This window comes from Monodelphis domestica, chromosome 1 (assembly GCF_027887165.1).
Source record: "Monodelphis domestica isolate mMonDom1 chromosome 1, mMonDom1.pri, whole genome shotgun sequence".
In the NCBI taxonomy this organism is placed as follows: Eukaryota; Metazoa; Chordata; class Mammalia; order Didelphimorphia; family Didelphidae; genus Monodelphis; species Monodelphis domestica.
This window is the reverse complement of record NC_077227.1, coordinates 226,164,328-226,189,948: the sequence shown is the minus strand read 5'-3', so window position 1 is coordinate 226,189,948 and position 25,621 is coordinate 226,164,328. Positions and strand designations below refer to the sequence as shown.

The 25,621-nt window shown below is 38.7% G+C and overlaps 1 protein-coding gene across 10 annotated transcripts in view; it reads left to right on the top strand.

Annotated features, from left to right (window-relative positions):
* Positions 1-341: 341 nt before the first annotated feature.
* The window catches only part of ITPK1 (inositol-tetrakisphosphate 1-kinase), a 386,351-nt gene continuing 361,071 nt past the window's right edge, over positions 342-25,621 (top strand). For 3 of the 10 annotated variants that reach the window (XM_056810468.1, XM_056810467.1, XM_056810466.1), the window contains exons 1-2: positions 1,493-1,644; positions 2,049-2,274. Coding sequence is in view for 6 of the 10 variants with exons in the window: in XM_056810462.1 (XP_056666440.1) it covers positions 2,180-2,274 (95 nt within the window). In the remaining 4 variants the exon portion in view is untranslated. Of the gene's footprint in view, positions 616-728; positions 1,063-1,389; positions 1,645-1,766; positions 1,905-2,048; positions 2,275-25,621 lie in introns of those variants that run through there. The other 7 variants (XM_056810462.1, XM_056810459.1, XM_056810465.1 and 4 more) reach the window with 7 other exon arrangements.

Genomic DNA, 25,621 nt, shown 5'->3' with positions numbered 1-25,621 from the left:
AAGAGTTTGAAAACTATAAAACATCATAGTCATGAATTTTTGTGAATAAACTTTTCCCTATTTATATTTCCATAATTAGATTAGAAGGTGGTTGAAGGCAAAGCTTTTATCTCCTTCCAGTACCATAGCTATGTCGGCAATAAACATTTAACAATAATGGGTAACATTTATATGGAATCTATGATGTGCTACGCACTGGGCTAAGTGCTTTACAAATATCTCATATGATCTTTCAGGATAACCTTGGGAGGTAGGTGTTAATTGTCCTTATTTCACAGGTGAGGAAACTGAGGCACACATGTTAAATGATTTGTCCAAGGTCAATGTGATGATAATAACAAAACTTCTGAACCCGTTGCCTGGTGATATCTTTTCTCAGAACCTGGAGAGTTTTGAGGTCATTATCAGTCGGTCTGGCCGAGTGTGAATCAGTTCAGCAGGGGAGTGGGAAGCAGCTGTAACTTTTAACCCTTGATTCAGTCGTCTGTTAGCAAAAATGGGTGAGAAGGGATTACCTGAACGTCCCCTTCCGACCCCTCTTAACCCTCCTCATCTTCCTGGGACTAGGATGACTTCTGGGCTCCCTTTCTTGTCTCCTAAAGCTCAAAAGACCAGGTGAGTTGGAAGTGGGGTTATGGTGGCGGGGGAGGGGGGGGGGGGCGGAAAAGAAAAAAAAAAAGGAGCGCCGGCTCCTTTAAGGCTCTGGCAGCGTAATGCTGCCCCCTGCTGGTTCAGGGTCGAGGTGCCTCTGGTCTCGGAGCCGGAGGGAGAGCGCGAGCCTACTGCCGGGTGGCCTTGGGGCAGCCCCGAACGCCCCTCGAATTCCTCGCAGGAAGTGGCCCGGGCCGGCGGCGGAGAGCCGGTGGGCAGGGCCACAGAAACCCCCCCCAAACAGCGGGAGGGTGTGTCTGCCCGTCTCCCCCCCCCCCCCACACTCCTGGTACCGGCTGGTGGAGGGGGGGGGTGTTGCAAGAAGCGGCGGCCGGGGCGGCTAGAGGAGGAAGTGGCCACGGAGGCGGCGGCTGAGAATAGCGGGCTCCCAGCGGCGGCCTGGAGGAGGAGGTAGGAAGGGGAGGTGGGGTGGTGGGGGAGGCAGCCAACGAGCTGGGGGGGGGGAACATGCTGGTGGACGAGGCTGAAGGCTCGCGCCGCCTGGCCAGCCTCCGCTGCGGGCTCGGCGGGGGCCCGGAGGAGAGGGCCCGGGCTGGCGCCTGCCCGGACTGAGGCCGAACACCCCTGGGGGGGGCCCAGGGTGGGGGTAGGGGGATTCGAACTCTTCTTTCTCCCTCCGCGTTTCCAACTCCCCCCCCACCTTCCGCTCCCTCCCTGTCCTCCAGCGTGAGCGAGCGTGCTGCCCTGGGCGGGATAAAGCGAGGGGGCGGAGAGGGTGGAGAGAGCGAGAGAGCTGGAGGGGAGAAAAAAAAGGGGGTGGAGGATTTGGGGGGGCGGGAGCGCGGCTCCAGCTTGGGGGCTGAGCCTCTGCCTCCGCCCTCTCTTCCTCCTGTGCCACCGCCGCTACCGCCGCCGCCGCCGCTGCCCGGAGGGGAGGGGGGGGTCGTGTTCTGCTGGCAGAACCAAGTGGCCCCTGGCGTGCACGGCCGGAGGGCTGCTTCTCTATCACTTTCTGTGTGGGTCCTTAGGAAGGTAAAGCTTCCCTTTTTTTCACCCTCTTTGTAACCTTCCCCCTTTTCCTTCGTCTCCACCCCATGCTCCTCCTTTCCCCGCCCCCTAGCCGCCCCCCTCTTTCCCCTCTTCTCCCCCACCCCCCTCATCTCCAACCCTCCAGCTCTCTGTCTGTCCTTTTCACTCCTGGGCCTGGACCGGCAGATAGATAACTTGAAAGTTGCCTTGAGGGAGATCCCTGGCAGTCTCGGAAACCCTGCCACACCAGCCCGGGGAGTGTGGTGTGTGTGTGTGGGGGGGGGCGTGGGAGCAAGACAACAGCTGATGCTGTACTCCCTTGGAGCCTACTGCAAGTGAATTTCACTCTCCTGATTTTATTATTACTATTTTAACCTCCTTACTCTGTCTTATTTATTTTCTTGAAGGATTCTTTTTTGCCTGGAGTCCTGGTTCCTGTTTCTTGAGTAGCGGTCTTGGCTGTTGAATCTTGGGGACACAGCCTTGTCTGTCTTGCCCCCACCCACCTCCTCTGCAGCACCTCCATCGAAGGACGAAGATGCAGACCTTTTTGAAGGGGAAAAGAGTTGGTTACTGGCTGAGTGAGAAGAAGATGAAGAAGCTCAATTTCCAGGCCTTTGCCGACCTGTGCAGGTAAGGAAAGGAACCCTGTTCTGGGGGCCGACTTACCAATGTCTTTTTCCACCTCCTTCACACTTGAGAGCTGATGAAACAAACCGGGCTTGAGGTGGGTCTGGTGGCTTCTACTTCCCGAATGTCCATGGCCATGTATCTACATTTCCAGTTCTTATGGGCTGCTTTATTTAGATAGAGGATCTACAAATTAAAGCAATGAGGGGAAAGCTGGTACTGATGAAAGTCAAGGGTGCACCATGCACAAGATGATGATGCTGTCATTCAATCACTATCCGAAACAATTAGCTTACTTTTGTGGAGGGATACCATTGATTTTGAGTAGGCAAGTGTGCATTTCATTGACCCTCCTCTGAATTTGAGATTCTGAGTGTTGTGTTGGTTGTTGTTATTGTTGTTCTTGGCTTTGGGTATTGTATTGGAGAAAAAAATTTTTTTATCTCCTCTTTCCAATAAAGATTATGTACTTAAATTTGTATACTTTGTAAAACACTTATGCATATTTTTTATCTAGTTATATTTGGACATATTTCCCTTATAGAAGTTCCCTGAGGCAGGAACTGCTGGATTTCTTGTTTTGGTCTTCCAATGTTTAGAGTTTAGTGATGCTAAATGACTCTTGATTAGTTTTATCTCATTTGATACTGCTGGCCATTCTGTGAGGTTCCATTAACCTCCCTTGAGGAATTAGTGGGTCTTTGAGTAAATAGTTTTCCTCTTATTACTTGTTTGGTATGTCAGTCATCTAATGTTTATTATGTGTATTTCTGGCCCCAAAATTCCAATGTTTTTCCTTACATGTTCTCTCTTACTGACTTAGAATGATATCTGAATTGGGAAGACCTTTGACCCCCCCCCCCCCACCATGCTTAATTAGTTAAAAAAATGGAACTAGTATATCTCATCTGGCATATGTAAATTAAAGTAAAAATTGATTTATGTTGGGATGATTTTATTCCTTTATTAAGTAGTTTTAGAGCAAGGATTCTTAACCTGTAGTGTGTGAATTAAAAACAAACAAACAAATATCTCTTCCATAACTTGGATGATAGGGGCAAAGCTTCTAAGAGATGTAGAAAATTCTTGTGAAATTTTTTGGTCCTCCCTTTCTACCAGAAAAGAAGCTTGAATTTTTTCTTTTCTTTTCTTTCTTTCTTTCTTTCTTTCTTTCTTTCTTTCTTTCTTTCTTTCTTTCTTTCTTTCTTTCTTTCTTTCTTTCTTTCTTTCTTTCTTTCTTTCTTTCTTTCTTTCTTTCTTTCTTTCTTTCTTTTTAAATGGGGAGTTTACATTACTTTGTTGGAAAATTTGGGCTAAGTATTTGGTAATAGACTATTTAGTTTCTAAACCTTGTCACGGTTCTCTGCAGTTTATGCAGAGCTCCCCAGAATTCCCGTATAATTTCTTTTGTGAACCCTGAGGTATAGTTGAGATAGGGAAAATTGAGATGTGGAAGGAATACCTGTATTTTGATAAATGTATTTCAGTATTATTGATTTCCTTTGTAATTGAATTTATATATTAGATGTAATTTTATGCATTTAAAATCATTCTTCTGAGGAGTCCATATGCTTCACCAAGCTACCAATGGGATCCATGACAAAGAAAAGGTGTTGAGAACTCTTTGTCTAAAGGGTATATGGTAGCATGAATCCATTTGCAAAGTTAACAGCCCTTTGGGAATTTGTAGTTAATGGTCATCCTACTGAATAGCTGTTTTATGTTTGTATATTGTATAATCATTTTCTTAAATAGTATGTGCATACCCTCTGCTTCCAAGAACCATTTTGGACAGTTTAAAATTATGGTTCTTTAGCCAGGATTGAGTGAGGAGGGGAAGCAAGTGGCAGTAAGCTGGTATGTGGTTAGCCTTTGGCATAGTTGATTCTTCCACAGTGCCTTTTTCAGCTCCTTATAGATCTAAAGGTCTGTTTCCCAGTCCTGTCTAAAGACTCTCTGTTTCCCCTTTCTTCTGATACTGTCCCCTCTCTTCCCCCAAACCTTCCTCCTAACCCCCAAGAGACAAACTCAGAGAAAAATTCACCTTGTGTAAAATAGCACTGTTGTGTGTCAGTCCCTGTTCCGGGGATGGAACAGATATGAGTTGGCATTGCTCCTCCAGGCTCATTTTATCCCCAGAAAGAAAAATTTTCAAACTTGAAAGGAGTGTGCAACTATGCACTAGACTTCAGATAGGCCACATTAAGAGGGGCACAATGTCCAGGACACAGACTCCCTCTGCCCTGCCCAGACCACATCTGCAGTATTGTATTCAGGTCTGAGTGGCACAGGTGAGCAGAAGGTTTGACCAACTGAAATGTCTCCCAGGGAGTTTAGGTTGGATGGTGAGAGAGAACTGGAGAAAAGGATAGAGGTATTTAACTGAGAGGTTAACTGAGAGGTATTTAATCAGAAGAGAAGACTAGGGGTGGGTGGGTTGGAAGACAAGATATCTTCAAATATTAGAAGAATGGTCATGTAGAAGAAGACTGGGTCTGCTTGGCTCCAGTGGGAACTAGGAGCAGTGCAAAAGCAGATTAGGATTGATGTAAGGAAAAATTTACTAATGTTCAGAGCTGTTCAAAAATGTATGTGTGCTTTGGGGAGGTAGTTGGTTTTCCCTTGCTTAAAGTCTTCAGGTGAAGGCTGTGTTGGGGATATCTTAGGAAGGATTTTTGGCTCATGGACTGATTGGATAAGATGGGATCATGGGTTCCTTCTGACTGTTCAAATTTTGTGATTCTGAGAATAATGGAGCTTCCCATTTGAAAGCATTGAAAATGTAATAGGTTGCATGATCTTGGTACTTGGAAAAGATACCAGAATACATGAATATTTCTTGCTAAGCATATTTTATTATTTAAACTAAATGGTGCAGTGAATGGATAGAGTCAGGAAAGCTTGAGTTCAAATCCTTCCTTATTTGCTTGGTGACCTGGGCAAGTCCCTTAACTTATCTCTGCCTCAGGCTCCTTATCTGCAAAATGAGGACAGTAATAGTACCTAGCTTCCAGGATGATTGTGAGGATAAAATGAGATATTTGTAAAGTGCTTTGCAGATCTTAAAGTGCTACATAAATGTTAGGTATTATTTCTTTACCATGGATTTTTCACATTTTACTCTTTAGCAAATTAACTTTGGCATGGCCCCAAGCCCTCTAAATATGTCTTTTAGTAGAATGTTTCTTGGGTTTTCTTGCAATTAGGCAATACTTGAGAAATATTGGTTAATACTTCTTTACTTATCTGTTTCCTTCTGTCATTTTGTATTTGTAGCTAAAGGGCACCTGGTTTATTATCGGGTTAAATAGGGTTGTGGAGTCATTAGACACTTTGTATAATTCCTAGTCTTAGGTGAGAGCTTGAAGTTGTACTTCCAAATCTAAAGCAATCTTGAACTGTTTTTTTTCCCCTTCCTACTAACTTTTTTTCTTTAGTTGATAATCTTTAATATCAGTGGGTCTTGCCAAGTTATGGTTAATAGTAGCAGTTTTGATATCAGTGGCAGGCTTGGCATCTTGTTTCATGGAACAGGTTGTAATAGTAGTATTATCTCCATTTAAGAAGTGGAATGACTGAGATTCAGAGGTGAAGAGACTTGCCCAAGGCCACATAGTTAGTAAATGGAAGGATCTGGACTTGGAACACAGGACTCTCAGACCAGTGGTCTCATTCTTACACTAAAGCATGATTTGGTCCATCGGTGATTCATGATTTTGTTGGTGTAAGTATTCCACCAATATAAATTGTAACATCTTAGAAGGTCACCTTTGATAGTTACTGTGGCAAATTAATCAGTGTTGTCACTGTCTTATGAAATTTTTCATGACTTAGGATCTAAAAATCAAAGGATGAATTTCGATCTTGGGGATTCCTTAATCTATTCCTCTTTTCAAAAAATGAGATATAGATGGTTTTAGGTCACTGGAGAAGCACAAAACAGATCTAGGATTTGAAATCAAGCCTTCTGATTCCAGAGTACAATATAGCTCATATAGTGCCTGGCACATAGTAAGTGCTTAATAAATCTTAGTTCATTTACTCCTTTTGGGAGCTGACATCTTAATTGAAATGTTCATTTTGCTCAACGTTGGTATTCATTTGAAATTTAAAACATTTACTTCCAAACAAAAGGAAGTAAGTATAAAAAGAATCCTGAAATTTTGGCTTATTAATTTCAGGTTCTGTTATAAGTGTGTTGGATGATGGTCAAAATAAAAACTACTCCCCTTTTCCTCTTGTACTTGTTGAGACTGTTTATAGCTAGTCAACAGAATTAAAAAAAAAATATTTTTAGCTTACAGTAATGATAGATAGTAATGGCATTATATGCACATTTAAATAATTTGCTTTATTCTTAAAGGTGGATTTGTATATTTGGTACAGATGATTTTTTTTAGAAACCAATTTATGATATTTGTTATATGTATTCTGTGATGTTTGCATCTTATCCTTAAAACCTGCTTTCAGTTCTGAAAAAGGGCAGCTACCTGACCTGGTGAGTTGATGACAGTTTTTTGTAATGCTAATTCTTTAAACTTGGGTTGGGGATTATAGGGAAGACAAGGGGCTTCAAAATTTGGATTTTCTTCTGGTCAATGAAAGTTTTCCTTTTTTGGGGGTGGGAGTTTGTAGGGGATGGCTCTTTGTAGTGGACTCATGCAGCAGTGGTGCTAGCTAGCTCTTCTTTAGGTAGATTTTTTTCCTTTTAAAATGGGGGGGAGGAAAGTCCACTCAGCATTTGAGCATCATATCATATGTCTAGTTCTGTTTAGATTGGTTGTACAGAGCTGTTTAGGTTGGGATGAGGACCAAAGGAATAAAAAGAAAAATCCTAGGTTAAAAAATGTCATATTTTAAGAACTCTTGAGTCAAGTCCTGGCTGTGTTACTAGCTGGGGAACCCTGGGCAAGTCACTTAATGCCCAATTTACTTCTTCCCCTTTAATAATGGAGAAAGTAATACTTATGGAGAGAGAGGAAAGTGGTTTGTGTTGATTAAAATGCTATAGAAATGCTCCTTCAGCTGAACTTATGGTACAGAACACAATATGATTTTTAAGGTTTTATTGATACCTTTTTGTTTTTACAGTGGTCATTTACTAGTATAGACCTTTTCCTTTTCCCTGCCCCCAATCTAGCTTTCCCTTATGTCAAAGAAAAAAAGTTAAGAAAAATTTAACAACTTCTACTGATCTCATGTACTGCATACTGCATTCCACACTATAAATCCTCTATTTTTCCACTGAAAGAAGGAAAATACCTAGCCATTTGTATTTATTTTCTTTGTCTCTATGCTGTTTTCATTTATAAATAATTGTTTCCCTCGTTAGAATATGACTAGAGTAGAAATTATTTCATGCTTGTATCTCTAGTGTCGGGGACATATAACAGATGTTTAATAAATGCTCTTTGTCACATGCTTATTTGACTTTAATGGTTCACTAACCAAAATTCATCTGACGGCCAACCTTCTGATGGTGAACTTTTTGGGACTTGGATTGATCCCTGGAAAGCCATCATAACTTTGACAGCTTGGTGGGACTTGGCTGACACAGTTTTAGAGAACCCAGGATCTCCATGTCATCTGGATGATGAAACCATTTTGTTGCAAACCAAAGAAGTGCATAGGCATCACCTCCTTCCTCACTTTCACATACTGATTTCTCTGGCTTCCTTTAAGTTCCATCTAAAATTCCAACTTTTATAGGAATCTTTTGCTGGCTCTTAATTCTATTGTCTTCCCTCATATTTCCTATTGATTATGCATATAGCTTGCTTTGTATATATATTGTATGTTGCCTCCTCTATTAGATTGTAAAGTCAGTCCTTGAGGGCAAAGACTGTTCTTGGCCTGTAATTAGTAGGTGTGTAATGTTTATTGATTGATTTACTTGGCTATTCTTGAAAATAGGTCAGTCTAGTTGTGGGGGTTGAGAACAGTAGAATATGGTATTTTTAAGAATTTTAACTCATTTCTAAATCTAGAAAGGGATCTTCCTTAAGGTCTTATAGTCTAATAGTTGGAATTTATAGAGGCGGAAACTGAGACCCAGGAAGAAGTGACTCCCCATGGCAAATTAATGGGAGAGATGAGGATGCTGGCCTCTTGACTTACCATTCAAAGCTGAATTTTATGATAGATTTTAGATACTTAAGTTGGAGTAGTGTTTTTGTTTTTGGTGGATCTGTCTTCACTTATTTCAAATTTCTTATCTATAAAATGGGAATAATAATGTTGGAAATAATACCTCATGGTTGTTGGGAAGGGCAGCTGATGGAACAATGTAGACACAACACTTTGCAAATCTTCCAGTACTAGATGAAGATCAGATGGTGTTACTTTCTCTTTCTGTATGAGAATTAGGAATTTTTGTTGAGTTTCTTTTGTAAGGTGAGGTTTAAAATGTCTTCTACAGTATAGGCTGGAAAGTATATCTTTGAATGAATAAGGGAATAATGTATTTGTTTTTCTTTCTTTTTTTTTCTCCCCAAGGTCCATAAGTCAAGGCTTAAATTTTGAATTCTGCCTTGGAATTGGGATCTTTTTTAGTGCAAAAGACTGCTGCTGTTTGGGTATTTTTCTTTTTCTTATTTTTTTTAACCCTTACTTTCTGTCTTAGAATCAATACTGTTTATTGGTTAAAGGTAGAAGAATGAAGAAGTAGAAGGTTTAGGCAGTGGGGGTTAAATGACTTGCCAGGGTCACACAACTAGGAAGTGTCTGAGGCTTTCTGTCTCTAGGCCTGACTCTCAATCCACTGGACTACCCATCTGCCCTCTGATTGGGTATTTTTTAAGAAAAAGACTTGTAATCATAGCTTTTCTAGCAGCATATGTAATACAGCTTTGTAAATTAAAAAGAAAAAATCCTTACAGGCTTCTAGAAGAGTTAAAAGAAAGTGAAAGGGAAAATCTGGATTCTAGTTCTGGCTTTACCACCAACTAACTGTAAGGCCCTGAGCAAACCATTTAACTGCCTCATTTATAAACCAAGTGATTGAACTAAATGATCTCAGGTCTATAAGTCCTAACATTTCAGAATTCTATAAAATTTTGGGTATCAATAGTTATTTGCCCTAGGTATGGAGAAGGGGTTGAGTGCACTTTTTCAAGAATGATTTGTGTGCTTTGCTTTATCTTCACTCAACAGTCACCAGTTAATATTTACTATTTTTTTTTACATTTTCCAACAAATTTTAAAATGCAACCTCTTGTTTTATTACAAATAACTTGTTTTGCTTAATTTGCTTTTGAGTTTACAAGATTTTGAAAATATTTTTTAATTGTTTAACATGAAACCACATATAATGAGTGCTAAATGTACTTTTTGACTAACTTCACTTTTCTAGGTCTGTTTTTGATTATAATCCTTACGTTTTCTTTTCTTTTTTCTTTAAACTCTTACCTTTTGTCTTAGAATTGACAGTAGATTCCAAAGCAGAAAAGTGGTGAGGGGTAGGCAGTTGGGATTAAGTAACTTGCCCAGGGTTTTCCATAGCTAAGAAGTGTCTGAGGCCAGGTTTGAACTTCCCATATCCATCTCCAGGCCTTGCTCTCTATCCCCTGAGCCACCTACCTGCCCCCTTGTCCACAAATTTTCAATGGAGTTCAGTTAGGAATAATTCCTTGGTCACTGAATTATTTTTATTTCTATCTCTTGGAGAAATTTCTCAATCTTTCCTAACTATTATAAACTTCTGACATTTGTTTTTTAAATAAAATTAATGTAGCACAGTATTTGGCATGTTGTAGCTGCTTCATGTTTATTGATTTGTTTACTATTTTAAAAGTCACCTAGACTTCCATCCCTCCAGAGAGCCATCTTTTATACCAGGAATTTCTTTTAAAAGAAAAAGGTGGAAGATGATTAAAAAATATCAGCAAAACCCATCAGTGTGTACATTGGAGGAGGTAGAGGCAGCATATCCCCTGTTCCACATTTGTGGCCCTCACACCTCTGGGGGTGAGGGTAGGTATCTTCTCATATCTCTTCTAATGCCAGGCTTGTGTCTTGTCCTTTTGCAACATTGATTTTCTATTGTTTTGTGGTGGTTCTTTCCATTGTTGTGGTTGAAAATACTGTTTTCTTGGCTCTGCTTACTTCACTTTCATTAGTATTCATTAAGTACTTACTATATGCCCTGCTATGAAGCAGCTCTGAAATCTTCGTTGATTCAAATCTGACTTCAGATACTTAATGAGCTATGTGATGCTGGGCAACTTATCCCTGTGTCTCAATTTCCAAATTTGCAAAATGAGTTGGAGAAGGAAACAACAAACTATTCCAATATTTTTCTCAGAAAATCCCAAATAGCACCATGAAGAGTTGGCCTTACTGAAATATCTGAAGGATAGCAACAACATGTTCCCTATCCTGTATTACTGCCTGGGATACAAAAAGTCAAAAACAATATTCCTTGCTTTCGAGGAACCTCATACTACCCCGAGGGTGGGGGTATCGTCGAGGCATGGAAGACACAAAAATCACTAGGTACAGTGTTGATATAAGGTAATCTCTGAGGGAAAAGGCTATAGCTGATATGGGGCCACAGAAATCCACTTGCAGGAGGTGGAATTTGTGCTTACTCTTTTAACCCTTACCTTCCGTTTTGGAGTCAATACTGTGTATTGGCTCCAAGGCAGAAGAGTGGTAAGGGCTAGGCAATGGGGGTCAAGTGACTTCCCCAGGGTCACACAGATGGGAAGTGTCTGAGGTTAAGATTTGAACCTAGGACCTCCCATCTCTAGCCTTGGCTCTCAATCCACTGAGCTACCCAGCTGCTTACTCTTGAAGAAAGTTCTGGAATTCAAGCACTAATTACAGATGAGGAAACCATGGCCCAAAGAAGTGAGGTGATTTGATCAGGGTCATACAGTCAATAGCAGAGCTGAAATTGAACACTCTTTTTCTATACCAACAGATGGTGTCTTATACTTTTTTCTTTAAATTCCTATCTTCAGCCATTGAATCAATACTGTTTACTGGTTCCAAGGCAGAAGAGCAGTAAGGGCTAGGTGATGGAAGTTAAGCAACTTGTCCAGGGCCACAAAGCTAGGACACATCTGAGGTCAGTTTTGAACCCAGAACCTCCGGCCTCTGGGCCTGGCTCTCAATCCACTGAGCTACCCAGCTGGCGCCTCCTTTTTTTTTTCTTCTTTTTTTCTGTCTTATACTTTTATATCCCTCACAGTGCTAGGCATTCACTATACTTATACACATATACAATGAATAATTATTGTAGCTATATAATTTCATGTTATGTTTATTCTTTTATAATAAGTGCTTTTAATAGTACTTGAGAAGTAAGTCTAAAAATTTATATATAAATCAAAATTTTAATTTATCAGTTATTTCTTTTCTTTTTTTTTAAACCCTTACCTTCTGTCTTGGAATCAATATTGTGTATTGGTTCCAAGGCAGAAGAGTGGTAAGGGCTAGGCAATGGGGGTTAAGTGACTTGCCCAGGGTCACACTGCTGGGAAGTGTCTGAGGCCAGATTTGAACCCAGGACCTCCCTTCTCCCCTTCTTCTAGATTGGCTCTCTATGTATTGAGGCTCCCCTCCCACCCCCTTCCCTTTTTCAAAGCTCTACTTGTGTATATCGCCTACATGAGGCCTTTCCTGATCTCTACTCTTTCTTGGTCTAGACAAAGAACCTTGCAAGCTCCATGAACTTTTAGCCAGCTGGTCTCTGACCTTTCTGACCATACTGGGAGGCTATAGGATTGGTCAATGTTTTCTTGCTGTGACCTCCTTTCATTTTGCTCAAGGGCTAATGACTTTTGCCCATTTCTGAAGTGGAAGAAGGCAAGTAAGTATAGTTTCTCATTGTAGTTCATGATGATTATGTGGTCTTTTTTACCTGGGGAGCTGTGTAATAAGCTTCCAGGGATGCAGGCATTTTGGCCAGGAATTGAAGAGTCAAGTTACCCATAAGGAGTTGATCTGCCTTGGTAGAGAGTCATGTAGCTATTGGAGTTCCACATGCTCCCCTACATCAGTTCTGAAAAAAAAATTGTATATACTAATAAATACATATGTGATTTCTCACAATAAATTGTGAGCTCATCAAGTCAAGGATTATTTTTTTTTGGCATTATGAGCTCTGTGCTTATCACAAAGCTTGGCATGTAGTAGGTGCTGAATAAGTGCTTGTATATCAGCTTATCCTTTTACATTTAACTCTTCCCCCCTCCCTCTGAGTGTTTGAACTTTGCTTCTTCCTCCTTTTACTTCCTGAAGAATTGGCTATATTCTACATAAACATCTATCCCCTTGTGCTTTGAGACCTGGGCAGCAGTGTGTATAATCTACCAGTTCTGAGAGCTTTCAGCAAAGTCTCTCTCTCCTCTACAGTTTTACTCATAATCCTCCTTCTCACAAACAAGTGTGTTGGTTTAGGCTTAGCAGGACAAATCTGAGTTCTGTGTGGAGATTAGAGAGAAATTCTAAATATGAGAGCATTAGATTAATCCAGTTTCCTTATAGAGGGAGGTAGGAAAAATACTATCCATTCTCTACTGATCAATCTTTGGTAGCTCTGAGTCAGCAAAAACTTCCCTGTTCATTTGCATTGCGGTACCTGAACAATGTCAAATGCTGGGGCCTCTTTAAATAGTTTGCACTTTAGTATTCTTGAGCATCTTTGTTGGTAGAATGATTTAGGATTGTATTTTTATTAGCTCTTCTTCACACAAGATCCTCCCCCCCCAACTTTATTTTATTTTTCTCAATTACATGTAGGAAAAAAATGTTAGCATTAATATTTTAAAAGAATGTTTTTATTTGATTTTTCTCAGTTACATATAAAACAATGTTAATATTTTAAATAATTTTTTTAGTTCTAAATTTCCTCCTTTCCTAATCCCTTCTAACAAAATTTTCCTTAGTTTCCCAGTTTTTAAATTTTAAAATACTTTCAAAATTCTTTCTTAACTGTAGTGGTTTTGTTTGTGTAAAACTTCTTAATGTAATGAAAATTAGCAATTTTATATGCTGTAATGCTCTATCTCTTGCATCATAAATCTTTCTTCATCCCTAGATTTGACAGATTATTCCATGCTCCCCTAATTTGCTTATGTTATCACTCTTTATGTCTAAATCATGAACCCATATTTACTTGGTACATGGTGTGAGATATTGATCTATATACCAAGTTTCTGCCAAATGGCTTTCTGATTTTTTTTTCAGCAGTTTTTGTAAATAATGAGTCCTTGTCCCCAAAGCTTTTATTTTTGGGGTTTATCAAACCCTAAATTATTATGTTCATTTATTACTATGTATTGTATATATACCTAATCTATTGTATTGATTTGTTCTTTTTCTTAGCCAGTACCAGGTTGTTTTGATGATTACCTTTTTGTGATAAGTTTGAAATTTGGAACTGCTAGGCCACCTTCCTTCACATTTTTTTTCATTGATTCCCTCAATATTCTTGACTTTTTGTTCTTCCAGATAAATTTTGTTACAAAATAATTTTTTGGCAATTTGATTGGCATGGCTTGAATAAGTGAACTAACTGAGGTGAAATTGTCATTTTCATTATATTGACTCAGCCTTCCTGTGAACATTTGTTTAGGTCTGATTGTCTGAAAAATGTTGTGTTCATATGGTTCCTGGAATTATCTTGGCAGGAAGACTCCCAAGTATTTTATGTTTTCTATGGTTATTTTAAGTGGAATTTCTCTCTCTCTTGCTATTGGATTTTATTAGTAATATATAGAAATGCTGATGATTAATGTGTTTATTTCATATCCGGCATCTTTGCTGAAGTTGTTAATTACAGTATTTCAACTAGTTTTTTAGTTGCTTCTCTAGAATCCTTCAAGTATACCATCACATTGTTTGCAAAGAATGATGGTTCTGTTTCCTCATTGCTTATTCAGATATCTGTAGTTTCTTTTTTTTGTCTCTTAATTGCTATAGCCAATATTTTTAGTACAATATTGAATAATAGTGGTGATAATAGGCAACCTTTCTTCATCCCTGATCTTATTGGAAAGGCTTCTAGCTTATTTCCATTACAGATACTCTATTTGGTTTTTTATAGAGAGTACTTATTATTTTAAGGAAAGCTCTGTTTATTCTTGTGTGTGTGTGTGTTTTATAAACATTATTTTATTTGGTCTTTTCCAAACATTATTCATTGGAAACAAAGATCATTTTCTTCCCCCCCGCCCCCACCTCTCCCATAGCCCATGCATGATTCCACTGGGTATCACATGTATTCTTGATTCGAACCCATTTCCATGTTGTTGGTATTTGCATTAGAGTGTTCATTTAGAGTCTCTCCTCAGTCATATCCCCTCAACCCCTGTAGTCAACCAGTTGCTTTTCATCGGTGTTTTTACTCCCACAGTTTATCCTCTGCTTGTGGATAGTGTTTTTTATATCCCTGCAGATTGTTCAGGGACATTGCATTGACCCTAATGGAGAAGTCCATTACATTCGATTGTACCAAAGTGTATCAGTCTCTGTGTATCATTCTTGTGTTTTTAAATAGGAATGAATGTTGTATTTTGTCAAAAGTTTTTTCTGTATTTATTGAAATAATCTCATCATTTTAATTGTTTTTGTTGATATGGTTGGTTATGCTGATAATATTCCTGATACTGAACCAGCCCTGCATTCTTGGTATAAATCTCACCTGGTATTAAGTATATGATTTTTGAGGCATATTGTTGTTACTTCCTAGTATTTTATTTAAAAAGTTTACATTAATATTTGCTAGGAAAGTTGGTCTAAGAGTTTTCTTTTTCAGTTTTTGCTCTTCTTAATTTATGGATCAGCTCTACATTTGTGTCAGAAGGAAATTGGTAGGACTCTTTTTGCCTGTTGGTTTTTTAAATGATAGAATTCACTTGTGAACCAATCTGGTCTTGAGGATTTTTTTTCTTAAAGAGCCCATTGATGTCTTATTTGATTTCTTTTTTAAATATAGGGTTAAGTATTCTAAAGACTTTTTGGTTAATCTTGGCAATTTACATTTTTTGCAAATCCTCCTCTATTTCATTTAGATTGTTATATTTGTTGGCACTTAATTAGAAGAACAAAAAGTCAAGAATATTGAGGGAATCAATGAAAAAAAATGTGAGTAAGGTTCAATCATTGCCCACCATCCCTCCTTTTATTTTTCCCTTCCACTGTAGTTCTTCCTTTTGTACCTCTTTTATGTGAGATATCTTCCTATTCTACCTCTCCCTTTCCCTTTCTCTCATTGCATCCCTTATTCTCACCCCTTAATTTAATTTTTAAAAAATCATTCTGTCAGAGTCAACTCACAGCTTGTGTTCTCTTGGCTCTTTCTCTATATATATCTATAGTTATATAATTATTTAACTTTATTGAATCTCTTGTGATTTCTCTTTCATGTTTCAGTTTCTGTTTTATCTTTTGGTGCTAGGATATCAGGTCAGTTTTCTTTGATTTCTTAAAAGATGATGTCCATGCTCTTTTTTTGATTATGACTTCTGGGTAGTCTTAATTCTTTTTTTCTTTCAATCAGCATTTTATGGAGTAGCTGTGTGGATATTGCTGTTTTCTTTTTTTAAAAATTTGTTTGATTGTTACATTGAAACAGCTCAGTAATTCTTAATTCATCTCTCCAATCTATTTTCCAAGTTAGTTATTTTTATATGAGATACTTCACATTTTCTTATATATTTTTTCATACTTTTATTTTTTTCATGTTTCATTAGCTTCCATTTGCCCAGTTCTAATTTTTAAGGAATTACTTTAGTCAGTGAGTTTTTGTATCTTTTTTTTCTATTTGGCTAATTCTGGTTTTTAAGATATTCTTCTCTTTAGTGAATTTTTGTGTCTTACCATTTGGCCAATTCTATTTTTTAAGGTGTTATCTTCTTCAGTATTTTAGTGTCTCTTTTACTAAATTTTTGATTCTCTTTCATAATTTTCTTGCATCACTCTAATTTTTTACTTTCTTTAAAAAAATACCCTTATATCTGTCTTAGAATCAAGAATTGGCTCTAAGTCAGAAGAATGGTAGGAGCTATGCCATTTGGGTTAAGTGACTTGTCCAGGGTCATACAGCTAGGAAGGTTCTGATGTCAGATTTGAATACAGGACCTGTTGTTTCCAGGCTTGGCTTTTTATCCACTGAGTCACCTACCTATCTATACTCTCACATTTCTTTTCTAATGAGATTATAATAAAAAATAATAATAATAATTTTTTCTTCTACCTTCTATTTTCTTTCTATCTTCTTCTATTTATTTAATTTTAAGAATCTTTTTTGAGGTCTTTCAGGTGTTTTTATTGAGCTTGTTTTCAATTCACATTTTTTCTTTCAAGCTTTGCCTATAGCTGTTCTGAGATCTTTTTCTTCTCTGTTACCATAGTAATTTTTAATGATCAGGTTCTTATTTGTTGTTTGCTCATTTTTCTAGCCTACTTCTTTTAATTTTTATGTTAAGTTTGGCTAGGCTTCAGGTTGAGGGAGCTGTTTCTCAAGCTTTAAGCTTTTTGTGCTTTTGTTTTCAGAGCTAGTGGGGTATGGGGGGGTGTCTTTAAACTTTCTCTGTTTCCAAGGAAGTATAATCTGAGTATAGGTTCCCTGCTCTCCTGACATTTACTATGGCTTTTACTCAGAAAGGGATATTGTTCCTCTATAGCCACAAGTGCTATCCAGGAACTGTGACTAGGACCCCTGCAGCCTCAAGACCACAATCACTGTTCTCTGCTTAGGAAGTGTGATTAGGGCCCCTAATATGCTGTAATTAGGGCCCCTAATATGTTGCAGCTGCAAGCTCTAAAGTGTAAATGTTTCTCTCTGCCCTGGGATTATGTTTTGGAACTATGTTTGGACAGTCAACAGGATCCTGAACTCAGTGCCAGCCCAAGGTCTCCTTTAATTTTTCTGTCTAGTTGTCCCTACTTCTTTACCTCTGTATGCTGAGAGCTGCAGAAACTGTTGTCTCCATGTCCAACACCTGAACTGTGCTCTGGCCCAACCACAAACTGGTGTGACAGACTTTTCTTCCTGAACCTCATGAGTTGTCTTGGGAGGGAAAATTGGTTCACCTGAACTTTTTTGGGGTTTTGCTACTCCAGAATTTGATATGAGGTATAATTAAAAATTTTTTTGGATGGGAATTTGGGAGAATTTTTTTCCTCCACGTGTGCTCTGCCTCCATACAAGCCCTCTTAAAGAATAGGCTGTCTTTATTGTGGAGAAGAGTAAATTGGAACTTTTGAGTAAGAGATGACACAGAAATATAGGTTTGAGAACCTCTAATATCTTAGATAGATAGCCAGATAACTCTGGTTTCCACTGTCCTGGTTACAGTATAAGGATAAGGTGTTAAAGCATCATGAATTTGGAAAAAAGCTCAGTAGGAGGCATGTAGTCCAACCTCCTCTGAAACATCCCTAGAAGATGTTGGAATATAACTTAGAGTAAATTTATTTGGAAAGAAGATTTGTATACAATATAGCATATAAATGTTGAATAACTGAGAGGCAGAAAGTGGTATAGTAGATAGAGAACTGACATCATTAATCCAGGAAGATGTGGGATCAAGTTCCTATCTCTAACACATACTGTCTGGCTCTGTGCCACTGAGCAAATATTAATCTTAAATGCTCTACATAACTCTGAGTCTATAAATTATAGAGAAGGTACCGTACCCCTTGAATAGAGGGAGTTTCCACATGTTAGAGTATTCTATAACAATTAAATCATAGCCCCAGTCACTATTCCTATATAAGTGTCTTTAATGTGCTAGGAGTCCTTCTAGATGTTAAAGGAAATTAAAAAAAAATTAGATAAGACTTGGTTGCTGCTTCAAGCAACTTAGATTCAAATGGAGAGAGATATGTCCCAATACAGGTTTTACACACACACACACACGCCCTAAATTGTAGTTTAATATTATGCCCAATACCTTTGCAGACATGTGGAGGAAAGTTCTTTTAAATTTTTGACCAAGTATTTGGATAGTTTGAAATAGTGGATGGAAAAGCCAGCTTCAGAGTTTGGTAGAATTGGGTTCAAGTCCTGCTTGCTAACACTCACCTGCTCATGTATGTGCCTGGGTAGTTTTAAGTTTAAAATTGCCCTAAGCCTTTGGAGTAGGGGTGGGGGGGGGTTGGTGGTGGTGGTGGTGGTGGTGGTAGATAGAGAGAGACAGACACAGATACTGACTGACTTTTAAGATCTGGGCTCTCTTGTAATTAATGGTGGGTGGTCTTGGTAAGTTATCTCTCCCTCTTCAGGCTTTGATGTCCTTACCTATACAATGAAGGATTTGAATTAAATGATTAAATTTTTTTTTAATTTCAATTTTTTTAAAAAATAGAACATTTTCCAATATTTGTTTAGTCTAAATTTTGAGTTCCAGATTTTCTCTCTCCCTCCTTCCTCTACCTCTTCTTAAGAAGGTATAGATTATACATGTGCAGTCATACAAAACATTTACTTATTAGCCATGTTGCAAAATAGAACACAAACAAAAAAAATGTAAAAGGTATGTTTTGATCTGCAATGCATTCAGATTTCATCAGTATTTTATGTGGAGGTAGATAATATTTTTCATCATAAATTCTTTTTTGATAGCTAAATTATTCACAATTGTTTAGGACTAGGTGATAGATTCTAAGTTCCTTGCTGTCCTAACATTCTACTTTTCTGTGATTCTCTGGTTCAAGGATAGACATTTGGCCTAGGAAGTTGTTGAAAATCTAGCTGGGCCCGCTTGACCAATGTAAAAACTTGTTGAGGGAATGAGAGAGTAAGGAATAGACCAAAGAGTAGCTAGCATATTGAAATTTTTTCTTTTCTTTGCTTCTTTTCTTTTTTTTATTTACCCTTTCAGCCTGACCTTGCTTGATAAATTTATTTAGAGTGCCCTTTTCCCCAAGAGCTGAGACTTTAAGTGGAGGTTTCCACTTGAGGCTTGCCTTGAAATATCCACTTGAAGATAGTTTACCAAAAGAGAAGTAAACTTTCTTTACTTTGGAGTCAAAAGTTTCCATTTGGGCTGTTAGGATGAATCCACATATGACATTTGTTTGCCTGATATGAGTAACACGTTTACTTATTTTCCCTAAGAGCCACTGTGGATGTTGAGTTCTATTGAGTTCTCATTTGGAGAACCTTGGATACTATTTATAGATGCAGCTATGGAATGTCATCCCCAATGACTTTTCAGAAATGTTGAGAAAAGGTCTTCTAAATTTTTGACTAAATAATGACATGACTTGATGTAGTGGATAGAAAAGTCAGTCTTAGGGTGTGGGAGGACCAGTGTTCAAGTTCTGCTGCTGACACATCTCCCACCCCACCCCACACACCTGTGTGACCCTGGACAAGTCACTTACCTCCTCAGTACCCCAGGTAACTAAGGCCCAATGTTGCAAACCAGGTACAACCCTGCATTGGTAGAAGGGAATTTCCTCATCTGAGATTCTCCATAGCAATGAAATACCACTTTCAGTCCAAAAACTATATATAAAAAAGTAGAATAGATTCTCTCAGATAGTATAGCTCAAATATAAGTATTTATTAATTGCCTTCTGTGTACTAGATACTGTGCTTTGTATAAGGTATCGCTCTTTTAGAGTTTTCTCCCGAATAGTATGGAAAGTAAAGCACTGAATTTAGTCAGAGGGCTTGTATTTAAAGTCTTCTCATGTACTTTACTATGTGACTATAGGCAGCTCAATGAACCTTTGTGGGCTTTAGTTTCTTTATCTGCAAAATGATGGAATAAATGGCCTTTGAGGCCCCATTTTGCTCTTTTACTGCTAGCTCAACCATCTGTCTTGACTGTTCCACCTTCCCAGCTGCTGCCTTGCCAACTTGGCTTGACTCCACCCATTGGTGAGTCCTTGTTCAATGGTCATTTAGTAAGCTTTTATTAAGTATCTCCTATAAGTCAGATTCTATACTTAGAGCTGAGGATACAGAACAGAGAAAGGTAAAAGATAACCCCTGCCCTGGAGGAGCTCACAATCAGAATCTACTCCCTCCCACCTTTTCTAGAACAGTAGTTTCTAAAGAGTTAGGGACTAATGACTAAGTAGGTACTTCCTCAAAATGTAGGAGCTTAATAAATGTAGACTAATTTATATTAAATTAATTTTCATAAAAGCACCATCTCTTATGGCATTCTTTTCCTTAAAAACCTCTACTTGTTCCCTCATCCTCACATTCACAGAAATCCTGGTGAGTATCCTGATGCCCTGAAGTAAACCTTTTGTTCTAGCCAGGCTGAAATTCTTGATGTCAGCCAGGTAGACCAAGTTTCGTTCTCATCTTTGCTAAAGCTATGTGCCCTGTACATAGAATTGCTTTCTCTTCCCATATTGCCTTAACTCTGGCTTCCCTGATTTTCTCCATAAATTGTTCTGTGCCCACTCTGACACTTCATTTCTTTGGAGATCTTTTTATTTAACTATTCATACTACCCATTGGATGTTTGTACTATTAGTAACACTTCATCTGTAAATACCTTATTTTCACAATCTTTTTTTAAATCTTCACTTTCTTTCTTAGTAACAACTCTTAAGATGGAAGGCAAGGGCTAAGCACCATTCTTTACTTTTATTGAGAGTATATTGATGTTCAGTAAATATTTGATTTGGATAAGTATTCATATAGTTCAGTTGTCTAGGAGTCCTCCAGTGTTGTTGAACTCCCCCCCTCCCCCATTTTATAACATTATCTTTGTGAGTTTTAGGGCTTGATGGGGAAAGGATTAATATTAAAGGGCCCCTTGAAGGAGTGGTCTGAAGAGTTTAATTTGTTACTTAGAAAGTCAGTAAAGGATTAGAAGATCAGTTTTGGGAAAAGGCAGTCAAGAGAGAGAACAATATTGTTCTGAAAACATCTTCAATTAATGGTTTTGTGGAGCTCATTTAGAGGAGGAGGCTGTGGTTAGATTTGTGACTTGCTGTCATGATCTGGAAACGTCTCAGCCATTTGATAGAGGGATTAGCTACCTACACCTACTCCCCTCTATCTCCTCTATATACTTTGGAATGACACTAGCATTCTTGTTCCTTTCACAAAATAATTCATCTTTCAAACTAATTCCATTATCCCTCCTGATGCCTGGAAGTCTCTTCTCATCTCTGCTTCTTGCTTTCCATGACTTCTTTTCACTCAACTTCTCACCTTCTGTAAGAAACCTTTCCCATACTTCCTTAATCTTCATGCTTTTCCCTCTATGATTATACCAATTTTTCATATATATATATATATATATATATATAGTGTTTGTATACAGTTGTTTGCATATGGTCTTCTCTCTATTAGACTTCAGAGCAGGACATGTTCTTTTTGTTGTTTTTTCTTTAAATTAAGACAGTGCTTGGTACATAGAAACTAGGTACTTAAATAGGTACTGGCTGAATGACCAGGGGCTCTTCTAGGACTGCTTCATGCATCTCATGCTTCTTTCCTAGAGAAGGGGCCCCATTACAAGTTATATGATGCCTGTGTGGACTACGATAGCAGAGAGACCTTTGTACACAAGGCCAATGACCAATTTGTAGTGGAAATTGCTTTATTGTGCCTGGTTCTCTCTCTCTCTCTCTCTCTCTCTCTCTCTCTCTCTCTCTCTCTCTCTCTCTCCCCCCCCCCCCCCCCCCCGTTGTCCCTCCCTCCTCCTCCTCTTCCTTCCCCCCGCTGCCTGGATGTATAGTGAAAAATCTCACTGGATGTGGGATTGAGAGAGTCCTTGGGTTCAAAATCTCATTTCTTACTTGAGCAAGAACTTCGCTTTTCTGACACTACAGTGTCATTTTACAAAATGAGACATAGGCTAGATTATTTCTTAGGTCCTTTAAATATGATCTTGGGTTTCTGTTTCTCATTATTTAGAAAATGACAAGGAAGGGAGGGGTAAATCTCCAGAACATTGGCATGAGCCACTGTTCTGTCCATGAATAGTGTTATTTTTGCTTTCATTCTCTGAGGCTCAAGAGACTTAGTACAAAGATGTTTTCCTTTGCTTTTTGAAAATGAGGGGCACCTAGTAATAATAATTTTTCATATTCATCATCAGTTAGAAATTTAGTGTTTTAAGGTTTATATAGCACTTTACAAATATTTCATTTGAGCCTCACAACTGTGAGAGGTGGGTATTAGTTTTATCCTCATTTTACAGCTGAGGAAACTGAGGCAGGCATCTGTTAAATGACTTGCCCAGTCACATAATTAGTAAGTGTTTGAGGCAGGATTTGAATTTAGGTGTTCCAGATTTCAGGTCTAGCTTTCTATCCACTGCTATTTCTGGTTGGTTCTTCAGTAAGAATTTGAGATCCCAATATTTAACTGGTTTTAGAATGTAAGTGGAATTTCTGAAGCTTGTTCTTTTCAAGCATTGTTATATGCTTAAGCAGTGAAGAATGACCAGTTGGTTGGTCTCCCTCAGATCTCCCCACTTTGGTCCACCAAATTTAATCTTCCTAGCGTTCTTTTTCCTTACTTGATCTTTCTAAATTGCAAATCTCACCACTCTCTTTTTCACTAATCATGCCAGTGGCTCTTTGTTGCTGTAGAGCATATGGAGTCAAGTAATATCTAAGGTCTACCGAGGTGGGTTGGAACTAGACTGCAAAGGACTCCAAGTAGATGCGGATTAGTAGTTGTGTGGAAGATGGATTGAAGGATGAGACTTGAGTCAGGGAACCCAATGATCAAGTTATTGCAATAGTCCTGGCAGCAGGTGATGAAGGTCAGCGTCCTTGTGAATGGGGAGAAGGAGAATATTCTTGAGTGAGATGGTACTAAAGTTAAAGTGATCTGTAGATTGGGAAAACTAGCCAGTACCTAAAAAGAAATTCTATGTCTGGCCTGTAGTGTCATTTAAGGAAAAACATTTATATTTGACTTCTATCCCTTGACACCTCTTGACATTGAGATGGTGCTGGACTTGGGAGTCAGGATTTAAATTCTGCCTTGGATACCCACTAGGTTTTGTGACCTGAGCAGGCAAGTCATTTAACCTCTTGGTGACTCAGTTTCTTCATTTATGAAATAGAGGATTGGATTTGATGGTCTCTTCCCTTATAGCTTTTCAGCTCAATCCTCTGCCCTTCAAACTTCCCAAGCTCCTGTTCCTCAGATGTGAAGCCTAGTCTTTCATGCTCATTGGAGCATTTCCAGTTGATTTTATATTTCATATGAGAAACTGCCTTCTTTGCCTTGTGCGTTTGGCTCTTTACTTTGAATTCTGTGTTTTTTGTGAGTATTTGAATTATGTGCAAATGTTGAACCCCAGGTTCCTGTATCCCACCAGCCAGATGAGACCATTTCTTTGCACATGTGCAGTTTTCATGTTTGAATGGAAATGTTTGTATTTATGTCCACCAACGCTCTCTCCGATCAATCATGAGGATCCGATGGCAGGACCGAATCACCAACCAGGAAGTCCTCGACAGAGCCAACTCCACCAGCATCGAAGTCCTGGTCCTCCAAACCCAGCTACGATGGTCTGGACACGTCATCCGCATGGACCCACAGCCAATACCAAGACAGGTATTCTATGGTGAGCTGTCAGCTGGACTCAGGAAACAAGGCCGACCAAAGAAAAGATTCAAGGATCAGCTAAAGTCACACTTGAAGTGGGCTGGCATTACACCAAAGCAACTAGAACTCGCTGCCTCTGACAGAAGCAGCTGGTGAACCCACATTCACCGTGCTGCCACCACCTTTGAAGATGAGCGATGTCGACGTCTTGCCGCTGCGCGTGAACGCCGACACCAGGCCACAACCGCACCTCCCGTAACAACTGGCGTCCCAGGCCCCATGTGCCACAAACTCTGCACCTCAGCCTTTGGACTCCAAAGCCACAAGAGGGTACACCGTAGATGAAAATGCACAAAGACAATCGTCATTCTCGGACACTGAGAGACTACCACTACTACTATGTGTAGGATCCTTTGTAGTAGGTACACAAGGGTGCTTTACTTTTTACTTAGGCATTAATATGTTTTGACCAAAGTTGTAGCATGGTGACATAGTTTCTAATAAGAGCCAAACAATCTAATGTGGTTGTGTATATAGTGAAATAGAAGATGCCAGTGTGAATTCTGCCTGCCTGTTATTATCTTTATGTTGCTAGGTGAGTTATTTCACTTCCCTGAAACCCATTTTCCCTATCTCTAAAATGGGAACAAGAATTCTTCCATTGTTTATCTCACAATATTGTTTTGAGGGAAGTTTTTTATAAATTATAGAGCATGATGAACACATTTGCCGTTCTTTTTAGAGTTCAAAGAAACCTCGGAAATCATCTTGTCCAACCTTTTCAATGGAGATTTGAGTTCACTGTGATAGAATGGAAAGAATGCAGGATCCTGAGTCAGAGGACTTGGGTCCAATTCCAAACTTTCCCATTTAAATTCCTCCATTTCTAGCAAAAGCAAATCACTCATTTTATCTCTCTAGCTTTCTTTTTCTTGTAAAATACTAAAATATAAGCTCTTCGAAGCCAGGGGTAGTTCTCAGTTTTTATCTTTGTATCTTTAGTCGTTGGCACATAGATGTTGAATGAATGCTTTTGAAATGAGCTGAATTAAAAATGAGGAAGTTAGGTGAGATGACTCTCACCATCTTCCTTTTAGCAACAAATCTTAGTGACTTGCTCAGAGACAAATAGGGTTTTTTAATATCGTATTCTGTGTAGCAGCTCCACACTGATGTACATTTTAAATTCTTAGGAAAAATATTAGGGATAGAATTAGCAAATTAAAGTGACAGAGCTCTGAATCAGATGCATTTGAGGACTTCGAGGTAGATCATCGAGAAAGCTATGTTAGACAATATAAATTTGAGTTTTGGCATTATCTTTTAGTAGCTTTATCATTTTTGGCAAGTTATTTAATCTTTCTGAGCCTGAGCTTACTTTTTTTATAAAATATGAAAAATGTATTACCTTTCTCACTGGATTGTTGAAAGGATCAAGTGAAAATACTGGATGTAACTATAATAACAACAATAGCCAACATTTATATTGGCACCTGTTTGCCAGGCACTATGCTAAACACTTTATAAGTGATCCTCACAACAGTCTTGGGAGGTGGTGGTTGTGAATGGCGGTGGTAGTAGTAGTAAATGATAATAATAACTAACATTTATATAGTATTTACTACATGCCAGACAGCATGCTAAATGCTTTAGAAATATTTCACTTGATCCTCACAAGAACCCTGGGAGGCAGGTATAATTATTAGCCTTGTTTTTACAGATGAAGAAACTGAGACAAATTGAAATTAATTCAATTTGCCCAGTGTCAAATAGTGTCAGGGTAGATTTGAATTTGGGTCTTCCTGACTCCAATCCTGGTGCTATATCCATGGCACATAGCTTACCCCCTTATGC